The sequence below is a fragment of the Octodon degus genome, unplaced genomic scaffold, assembly GCF_000260255.1.
Source record: "Octodon degus isolate 3935 unplaced genomic scaffold, OctDeg1.0 scaffold00056, whole genome shotgun sequence".
Lineage (NCBI taxonomy): Eukaryota > Metazoa > Chordata > Mammalia > Rodentia > Octodontidae > Octodon > Octodon degus.
Genome location: NW_004524632.1, coordinates 5,376,325 through 5,386,561, shown reverse-complemented (window position 1 = coordinate 5,386,561; position 10,237 = coordinate 5,376,325). Strand labels below are relative to the sequence as shown.

At 55.3% G+C, this 10,237-nt stretch overlaps 1 protein-coding gene across 2 annotated transcripts in view; it reads left to right on the top strand.

The window, feature by feature from the left end:
• Positions 1-10,237, top strand: part of Abcc3 (ATP binding cassette subfamily C member 3) — a 44,501-nt gene that overhangs the window by 11,319 nt on the left and 22,945 nt on the right. For both annotated transcript variants that reach the window (XM_023718179.1, XM_023718180.1), the window contains exons 2-8: positions 4,077-4,253; positions 4,573-4,698; positions 4,902-5,039; positions 5,671-5,796; positions 6,002-6,063; positions 6,645-6,776; positions 7,618-7,809. In XM_023718179.1, the coding sequence (XP_023573947.1) occupies positions 4,077-4,253; positions 4,573-4,698; positions 4,902-5,039; positions 5,671-5,796; positions 6,002-6,063; positions 6,645-6,776; positions 7,618-7,809 (953 nt within the window). The remainder of the gene's footprint in view (positions 1-4,076; positions 4,254-4,572; positions 4,699-4,901; positions 5,040-5,670; positions 5,797-6,001; positions 6,064-6,644; positions 6,777-7,617; positions 7,810-10,237) is intronic.

The following is a 10,237-nucleotide window of genomic DNA, read 5'->3' as shown; positions in this document are numbered from 1 at the left end:
GGGGAGGGGAGGGGGAGGGGAGGGAGGGCTAGGCTCAGACCCAGAGCATTCCAGAGTTCACAAAGGTCTGTCATTCAAGGCCAGACTGAGGCTTTGAATGCCATACTAAAACACTTGAACTTTGCATTCTAGACAGTCAAGAACCACTAAAGGCTTAGAGGGAGCCCATATTATCATGCTTTTATAACTTATTCAGTAACTATTTCATTTAACTTATTTAAGCAACAGCTCAATGGTGCATAATTAGGCTGTATCAATAAATGAAATAAAGGTTCTTTCCTTTAAGAATAATCCGTATCATCATGAAAAGATGAACAAAAATGTTGTAAAGTACATTACAGAGCATATTGGGTGGAAGACGGTATGATGAAAGAAAGCTGAGAAGGTTGGGGAATTGGGGTGCAGGTGGCAGAACTGAAGTGGCCAAAAGGTGACTTCCTGGGAGTGTCCCAGGAAGCGGACAGAGCGCGCAAGGCCCTGCGGCAGAAGGGTGCTCGGTGCCTGCTCAGGAACGGCCACCAGGCCTGGGGCTGCAGAGAGGCAGCAGTGGGGGAGGTGAGGGACCCTGGAAGGGTCACCTCGCAGATCCTTGTAGGCTAAGAAAGGGCGTGTGGGCTGGAAATGTCTCCCCAGAAGCTGGATGTAGCCCTTGGGATTCAAGGGGTGGAGGGCCTGTGGCGAGACAGACTTGGAAGCTGCTGGCAGATGCGCGGAGCTGTGCTGTGAGGCTGGGGGAGCGCGCCGAGGTGGGGAGCGTGGCTAGAGAAAGCCGGGGCGAGGAAAGGACTGAGGCCCAGGGGCTCTAAGTGCCACCCAGCAACCTTTCCTCCCCAACACCATCACCTCCCCTCCCAGGACATCACATCGCCTGGCTTCCCAGGGCCAGGAGTGGCAGAAGCCGGCAGTCCGGTGGAGGTGTTGTGCGCCAGGCAGCTGAGTACAGATGCTAGCAGCAAGTGGGGGCCCGGGCTCAGGAGGGGTCTGAGCTGCCTATGTGGCTCTGAGGTTCTTCCCTAATGTTTGTGAGCAGTGGTGGCAGAAAGAGCAAAGGGCCAGGGTCAGGTGGCACAGGGCCCGCTGGGAAGAAGAGGGAAGGAAATGGCAAAGGGTGCCTGCAAGGAATGAGGATCCTTGGGAGCGGGGAGATAGCTCAATGGATTAAGTGCTTGCTTGGCAAGTGCAAGGTCCTGAGTTCGATCCCAGGTACCAAATGCGGATCCTGAGATCCATGATTGAATGAGGAGTGCGTGGATTCTGAGGACAGGACAAGTCCGCGGGGAAGGATCTGAGCCCTGGAGTCAGCCAGTTGCAGAGGGTTCCTAAGCTAGTAGCCTCCTGTGGGATTCCTCAGCAGCGAAGCCCTAGGAATCAAGCCCCTCCCCAGCACACAAGGAGTCCCTCAGCTCTTTAGTGGCTACATCGAAAATACTGGTGCATGCCTATAAAGTCAGATACAGGGGAGGCTGAGACAAAAGGAACACAAGGTCAAAGCCAGACTAGGCACTGTAGCAAGATCTTGTCTCAAAATTTAAAAAAAAAAAAAAGGTAGAATGCCTGCCTAGCAAGGGCAAGCCCCTGGATTTAATCCCCACCACTGCAACAACAAATAAATAGAGAATAAAAAGGGCTGGAGATACAGCTTAGTGGTGCTACAGCTTAGTGGTAGAGTGCTTGCCTACCATGCAGAGGCCCTGGGTTCAATCCCTAACACTGAGGCCAAAATAATAGACATCCAAACTGCAATGGCCACCACATACCTGAGGAAAAACCCCACTTTGAATAACAGAAACCAAGGCTGGTGAGATGGCTCAGTGGTCTAAAGCACCTACTTAGAACAAGCGTAGCAAAGCACAGGGACCGCGGTTCAACCCCCAGCACCTCATGCCAGCCAGCCCCGCCCCCTGGGAAAACAGCAAAGGGTGCCTGCAAGGAATGAGGGTCCTGAGAGCCTGTCCAAGGTGTCACACACACACACACACGTAAGTAAATAAATTTTAAAAAATAATAATAACAGAAACCAAATCAAAGCATCAGAGAAAGATAAAAGGGAAAACAGGCTTTTGTGCTTACAAGTTGGATAAGAATTAAAATGAGAGTCATTTAAGTTAGCAATTAGAAGGTAAATGGCCATATCCCCAGGAGTCAGTAGTCATTAAGTGGATGGGGTTGGGGGTGGCTGTCTTTTGTTATTTGTTTATATTTTCTGAGCTTTCTGTAAAGAACAGCTAATGCTTTGCAAGAAGAAAGGGGGAAAGGATTAATCCTTTGGCAGCTTTGGGGAAAGCGATCTCAGTAAAACATGTTTATGAATCAATTTTTTCCTCCTGTCTCTTTCCAAAAAAGTTTTTAAGGTGACTCAAGGGGTGGGCCAGTAGTGTGACCAACCAACCTCTGCTCGGGACAGATCGGTTTCCAGAACAGACTTGCACCATCTGAGGTGGCCAGTGACCCTAGATTTTGTAATTTGCAAAGATCTCTCTGGGTCTGTGGGTCTCCAGCCATCCAGCAAGAACAGTGGGCAGGGCAGGGAGAAAACCAAGACCCAGGGAAGTTTCTTGTCCCTTGGCTAAGAGAGTCGAAAAGGCGGGAGACTCTGAAACCGCATGCATGTCACATTGATAAAACAAAATTTATTTTTTTTTTTAAAATAGAGAGAGTGGAAATCTTGAATGACAGAAAGCAAGCAAGCCTGGGGCGGGTGGGGCTCAGAGGGGCACAGGAGATGGGAATACCATACGTCTTTATGGTGGGCGTGGTTTCGTGGGTATATACAACTGTGACTCCTTGAATTGGACACTGTAAAGGGGTATGGCTTATTGCACTTCAATTATACCTCAATTAGAGGTAGAGAAAGCATCTGAGAAGGGCCAGCACCACTCCCTGGGGACACACACCTGGCCCACACCTGATCACCTGCTTGTGCACGCAGTGTGATCAAACTAGACAGTGTGTGTTTAAATTAAAACATTTATTATAGTAAAAGACACATCGCTAGCTGGGCCTGGGGATGTGCATCTATAACCCCAGCACTTGAGAGGCTGAGGCAGGAGGATCACTGTGAGTTCGAGGCCACCCTGGGCTACATAGTGAGATCAATGAATTATATAGTGAAACCCTGTATCAAAAAAAGAAAAAAACAATCAAACAAGCAAAAAAACCCAAAAACCAAAAACAACAGGCCACTGTTAACTCCCCTCCAAACCCTCCCCCTTGCTTCAAACACACACAAGCCATCTCTTTAAGGCAGGTGAGACCACAGCAGGATCTCTCTCTCTCTCTCTCTCTCTCTCTCTATATATATATATATATATATATATATATATATATATATATATATATATATATATATATATATTTTTTTTTTTTTTTTAATGTATTTAGTGCAGGGTCTACAGGATCTCATTACACAGATTGGACTCGTAATGATCCTCCTGTTTTCAGCCTCCCAAGCACTGGGATTACAAGCGTGTGCCACCACACCCAGTCTATTCTCTGGTTTTTTGTCTTGTTTTGTATTTTAGAGAAGGGTCTACAGGGTGTTCAGGGTCTCATTACTAGATCAGACTCATAGTGATCTGCCTGTTTACAGTCTTCCAAGAGCTGGGATTACAGGCACGTGCCACCATGCCCAATCTCAGTTTCTGTCTCAGCCTGCCCTGGGGGCGGGGCTGACACAACAGGCCCGGAGAATCAAACTCTCAGCCCCTGCACCTGCTTGCAGGCCCTTTCATCTGCTGAGCTATTTGGCCGGCCCTTATTCTCTGCATTTTTTATCACCCCTTGGACAGGCCCTCAGGAAAGAGAACTTCCAGAACTGTCCCAGAAAGTGGCAAGAATGGTGGGACAAGGGTTTGAAGTGAGGGGGATGTTCTGAGGGGTACTCATGGCAACGTGTCTCTCACTGTACCGTGCTTTCCAGTCCCACTCGGCACACACTCAGGCCTCCCACCCGCACCTGTCCTGTACTGCACCCCTACCCCGTGGACAGAGCACCTCCTGGTGCTGTCCCCTTCCTGAAGATCAGACAGACTCCCCAGCGGGCTGCCCTCTTGCTGAATTCTTCTCTTTGTCCCTAGGATGCCAACCTATCTGTGTACACAGACAACCCAGATCTCACTCCCTGCTTCCAAAACTCGCTGCTGGCCTGGGTCCCCTGCTTCTACCTGTGGGCCGCTCTGCCCTGCTACCTGTTCTACCTGAGGCACCAGCACCATGGCTACATCGTCCTCTCCCACTTGTCCAGGATCAAGACGGTCAGGGCTCGGGGCTCTTCTCGGGTTGGGGATGGGGCTGGGGCTGGGACCCTCCCACCCCCTGCCCGATGGCTGCACTGGGATCCCCACCTCACTTGCCTGTGGCTCTGGGCCCTGGCTGAGGAAGTTACTTCCTGCTCAGCCCCAGCGGAACTTCCCACCCACCCTGCCCCAGGGAGCTTCTGCCCAGAGCCCCTTCCAGACACAGGTCCAGGTCTAAGCAGGGCAGTGGCTTCTGATGGCTTCAGGAGCAAAGCTCCTCCCTGGAAGACACTGCCCTGGCTTAGGGACAAGGCTCCAACCTGTGCCCTGTTCACAGGTCCTGGGCATCCTGCTGTGGTGTGTCTCGTGGGCAGACCTCTTCTACTCCTTCCACAGCCTGGTCCAGGGTGGAGCCCCTGCCCCCATCTTCTTTGTCACCCCCCTGGTGGTGGGGATCACCATGGTCAGTGTGGGACCCCCGAAGGAGGATGGGGTGGACCTCTTGGGCTGTGGGTTGTGATGGGAGATCTGTGGGCTTTGAGAAGGCTGGGCACTCCAGAAGAGGACGGGGTAACTCTAGAAGCCATATGGGGTGCAGAGACACAGAGGCACGTCCAGATGTGTGCATCAGGTGTGCAGCCCAGCCTCCCTGGCCTCCCCACACAGATGCTGGCCACCCTGCTGATCCAGTATGAGCGACTGCGCGGGGTGCAGTCCTCCGGAGTCCTCATCATCTTCTGGTTCCTGTGCGTGGTCTGTGCCATTGTCCCCTTCCGCTCTAAGATCCTTTTGGCCCTGGTGGAGGTTAGTGTTGGGGGCGGGGCACCTGCAGGGGTGACCTGAGGTCACGGCTGGCTCCCAGGTCCTCCTCTGTTGAACAGTGGAAGGGTGCTGGGGAAGGGTGGGAAATGGACCCAAGATGCTGCACTGTTGGGCGCTCTCGGGAGGTAGAGAAGACCCCTGGCCCCCAGCCATCCCCCAGTGCAATGTCTGCCTGGGGTGTCCATGTGCTCAGAGAGCCCCTGCTTCCCAGGGGCCCCGCTGCTGTGTTCTCCTCCTTCCTTTTGCTCTTGATGGTGGGGGGCTGTGACCCCCATTCTTTCCATAGCACCCCTGACCTCCTGGGGGATCTCCGCACTGTATTTAACCCTTCACAGTCTTGCTGTCGTCACTGCAGAACTTACAGAGACTAAGCCTCCCTGGCTGCAGGCTGTGGCCTGGGGCGCAGTTAACACAGGGCAAGTGCAGGCAGAGGCCTGGCACTGGGTGCGTTCTCACCCGGCCACAGACCCTTAATCCTTCCCACCTCACAGAATCTTCTAGATGAGGATCCCCAGAAAACCCAGAGAGCTGTGTACCACAGAGAAGGGGCTCCCTAGGACAGGGGTGCAGGCAGGGCCTCCCAGATTCCTGACCTCTTCTCCTTCCCCCCCAGGGGACCATCTCAGACCCCTTCCGCTTCACCACCTTCTACATCTACTTCGCCCTGGTGCTGTCCTCCCTCATCCTGGCCTGCTTCAGAGAGAAGTCGCCGCTTTTCTCCCCGAAGAGTGAGGACCCTGTGAGTTTGTCTTGGAGGGTGTGGGGGGCTCCATAGCCTGCTCCTCGACCCAGCCTGGCCAGGCAGCCCTCATCCCTCTAAAAAGAGGACCACAGTCTGTAAACTGAGGCTGGGAGCAGGAGGCAGTGAGGCTCTTCGTTCTCCTAATATGCCTTGAGGGGCTGGGGGACACCCCTGACCCCCCATCCCATTCTGTTGCCTCTAGAACCCCTGCCCAGAGGCCAATGCCGGCTTCCTGTCACGCCTGTTTTTCTGGTGGTTCACAAGGTGAGCTGCCTCTTGCTCCAGCCTGGATCACAGGGAGGGAGAGATGCAGGAGAGGAAGGGTAGGCCAGAGCCCAGGAACCTGAGGAGGTGGCCTTGCTCCTGTCCCCACCCCAGGGCCACTGCTGGGCAAGATGGGAATGTCAAGGCCAGGGCTGAGTACAGTCAGCCTGGCCTGGCCGTGCTCCCGGGCTAAAAGCCAACCCTGTATCTGGTGGCCACAGGGACAGGCCCAGGGGGGCAGGAAGGGACCCTGATTGTACTGATCTCTTCTGTCTTGGAGAGGCTTGCAGCTTGTCATCTCCTCGGCTGCCCCTGCGACCTGGTGACAACTCATTAACTAGGAAGCACCGAGAAACACCTGAGGCCGGGCTGAAGGATTTTTATCACCAGGGCCTGGGGACAAATAGGGGTCTGGGGAGGAGGGTGAAGCAGGGGACGGCAACCTGCAAGCTCTCTTTCTAGAAGCACCTGAGGAAGAGTCTCCCTTTCTGGAGACCTTGGGGCTCCAGAGACCCTGGCCACCCATTTCAGTTGCTAAATTCTGAGCCTGTGAGGGGCTTCTGTCCCCTCTCCCTGCCCAGGCTGGCCATCCTCGGCTACCGGGGTCTCCTGGAAGAGAAGGACCTCTGGTCCCTGAACGAAGAGGACCGTTCCCACCACGTGGTGCAGCGGCTACTGGAGGCATGGCAGAAGCAGGAAAGACAGGCAGCAAGGTGAGGCCCGCCCTGGGTCCCCTTCCCCTGCCCCCATCGCTCTGGCTCCTCAGGACACCCCCAGTGGGTGCCGCCGTGCCAGGCTCTGATGACAGATGACACCCTATCCAAGGCATGCATGGTCCGTGGGACTTAGATGAACATATTTAATCTCTCATATCCATCGAGTGCCAATTCCCTTGTCCCTGTGATACACAGGGGCACGCTGAGGCACATAGGTTTACTGGTGTCCCCAGTGCTGGACTCCATGCCTGGCCCTCTGGCCCAGAGCTCCTGTTCCCACCATTACTCTCCCCTGCCTCAGCCCAGCACTCCCTCCTGTCTCCTATGTGGAGGCCTCACGACCAGGACCCCAGACCTGCCCCCTGCCAACTTCCCAGCAAAGACAGTCCAGAGGGGGGTCTCAGTCCCTCCTGAGCAGTCAGCGCCTCCCGCTGGCCACTCCTATTGGAAGACCCAAGAGCTTGGGCTCAGGTAGCGACATCCTGACTTCCACAGCTTGGGGCCCCTGGGATGGCCTATGCCACCCTCTCCCACCGCCATATCCTCTCTCTGTCCTTCCCCTCTCCACCTCTCCCTGTCCACCTCACATTCTCCCTGGAGCCACCCCATAGGGGCAGGGAGGACCAGAGGCTGGGCAGAGCAGGACTGATGGTCTATCCACCCCTAAAAAGCCTCCAGGAGCTGCCTGTGGGGTCACCAGGCACCCTTGTGCTGTTGGTTCCTCTCCCAGCCTGGAGCCAAGAGAACGGCTCCCCAGGTGCTCAGACCTAACCAGCTGGCCTGGCCTTGAACTCAGGCCTGGTGCCTACTCCACCCCTGTTCTTTCTTCCCTGACCAGGCCCAAAGCTGCAGAAACTCCTGGGAAGAGCATCTCCACAGAGGGTGAGGTGTTGCTGGGAGACCAGCCCCGGGCCCGGAAGCCCTCCTTCCTGTGGGCTCTGGTGACAACCTTCAGCTACAGCTTGCTCATCTGCAACGGCTTCAAGCTGATGGAGGACCTGCTCAACTTCGTCAACCCGCAACTGCTCAGGTCTCGCCACAGGGCCTCCCCTTGGGGCTGGAACAGACAGAAAAGGAAGCCTCCCCTGTCCTCCTTCCTGTGTGACTCTCAGCAGGTGGTCCTGCCCCTGCACCTCTGTTTCCCATAGACACTGCACTTGTATGCAGGGCTGCATACTGCGGAGCAGCTCTGGTTCCCTGCCAGCCTTCTCTCTGTAACTCATTTCTGTGTCACAAATGCCAGCGCAGACTCTCAGTGCAGACAGGTGAAGCAACCCGGCCAGGGGCACACAGCTGGCAAACAGGAGTGAGATCTGAGCGCAGGGGTCTAGATTCCCGATGCTATTCTTCCAACCACCACTGGGCTCTGTTATTCACCTTCCAAGAGCTTGGACGAAAAGGGGCTCTCCAGAGACAGGGAGGTGTGGAGGATTGCCCTGAAGCTGAACTCTGTTCACTCATTCACTCATTCAGCAAACATATAGTAAGTCCCAAGGGTCCAGAATGCTGCTAGGCACCAGGATACAAGATAATAAGAGGCAGTCTTCAGGTCTTATGGGAGAAACCAAGTAGAACTCATTTAGGATATGGCAAGGCAGAGGTGTGCCGGGTGCCTGGAAACTCCCTGGCAAGGCCCAGGAAGGCAGCTGGGGACAGCAGGGGACCTGCTAGCTCAGGAGCTGATCAGGCAGGTAGGTGTAGGAGGGGGAAAGGGCGGATGCTGTATGATTCAGGGCTCCAGGTGGCCCTCACTCCCTCTGCAGCAAAGGGTGTGTGGGGAGGGGCAGGAAGCAGAGGGGGTGCCAAGGCAGGGCTGGCACCAAGGGAGCCAGGGAAGGGCAGCTGGTTTGCATTTCAGAAGGGTGGCACTGCCAGCACCGTGGGAAGTGTAGGGCAAGGCCGCTGGGTGGAAGGGGGCCAAGCAGGTCAGATGGGCGTGCAGGGAGGACCGGGATTCAGCAGCTGTGAGGAAGATGGGCTGGGTGTGTGCGGGGTGGGGGGGAGCCAAGGCAAGCTGGGTTCGGCCTGGGTACCTGGAGGACACTGGACCTTTTTCACTGGATGATGAGCTCAGGAGGAGGAGGCAGAGACTGGGCATGGGGTAAGGGGTTGGGCTAAGTTCTGGCCATGTAGAGCCAGAGGTGGTGGTGGGCCGAGATTCCCAGCTAGTTGGAGATCGCGTCAGCAGAAGCATTGTCCAGGTCTGGGGCTCAACTCTCCTGCTGAGCCCATGGAAAGAGGCAGGAGGAGAGCCCAGCACAGCCCCGGGAATCCTGACCAGTCCAGGGAGAGCCCTGGATGGCTTAGAGGGTCCAGAGCTGGGCACAGAAGCTGGGGTGTGGGGCAGAGCACAGGCTCAGCTGGCCCTTGAGCCACATCCTGCCAAAGGCAGCAAGGAGCTGCTTAGTCACTACGAAGGACACAGTCTGGGCCAGAGGGGAAGTCTCCACCTGTGATGTGACCAAGGACGCCAAAGTACAGAAAACTGATGCAAAGAGAGATGTGTAGTCTGCACAGCTGCTCCGGTTCGTTAGCACCAACTGGGGGTTCAAAACAACAGAAATGCATCCCAAGAACTGTGGAGGCAAGAGGTCCAAACTCCAGCATGGGGCAGGCTGGGTCTTTCTGGTGGCTGTGGGGGAGGATCTGGCGCATGCCTCTGCCCCGGCGTCTGCTGTTGCCAGCAGCCCAGGTGTTCCTTTGCCATAATGGTACCCCTCTCTGCCATCCTCACACAGTGTGTGTGTGGACACCCCGTGCTGTATGGCTCCACTTACTTACAACTGCCAGGCCTTGCGTCCAAGTGAAGCCACCTTTGTAGGTAGAGGGTCAGGCCCTGAACATTTTGGGAGACACGCTCAACCCTTGGAGAAGGGGAGGCCTGGCTCTCAGATAGCCGGCATGCTCTGTGTGTCCCGGGGAAGATGCACCCCACCCCAGGGAGATCTGCTGGGAGAGGGGAGGCTATGGAGGATCACACACCCCAGGTGTATTCCTGCAGAGGTTGGGCCCCAGGTCCAGGGGAGGCAAGATCGGACTTCAGAGCTGGAGGGACACCCGCCATTCCAAGGCAGGAGCAAAGGCTGTGGGACGGATATGGAGGGAAGCTTGTGGGTAACAGGGAGTGGTTGGATAGGAAAACTGGGATCTGCCAAGAAGGTCAGGGAAAGGGTCTGTAGGTAGGAGAAGAGGGAGGAAGAAGGCCAGGAAGAGAGGTGTCGGAAGGGTGGATCTGAGGAGTGAGTGTCCATGCGGCCCTGTGATGTTCTCCAGAACCTTCTGCAGCCCAGGAAGGCCTGCTCTAACAGCGTGGTATCACTCCCTGTGACACTGGCCAGGCGTGTTGTTGGCATACACCTATGATCCCAGCATTCTGGAAGGTTGACGCAGGAAAATTGCAGGTTCAAGTCCCACCTGGGCAACTTAGCAAGACCCTGTCTCAAAGTAGAAAAAAAAAA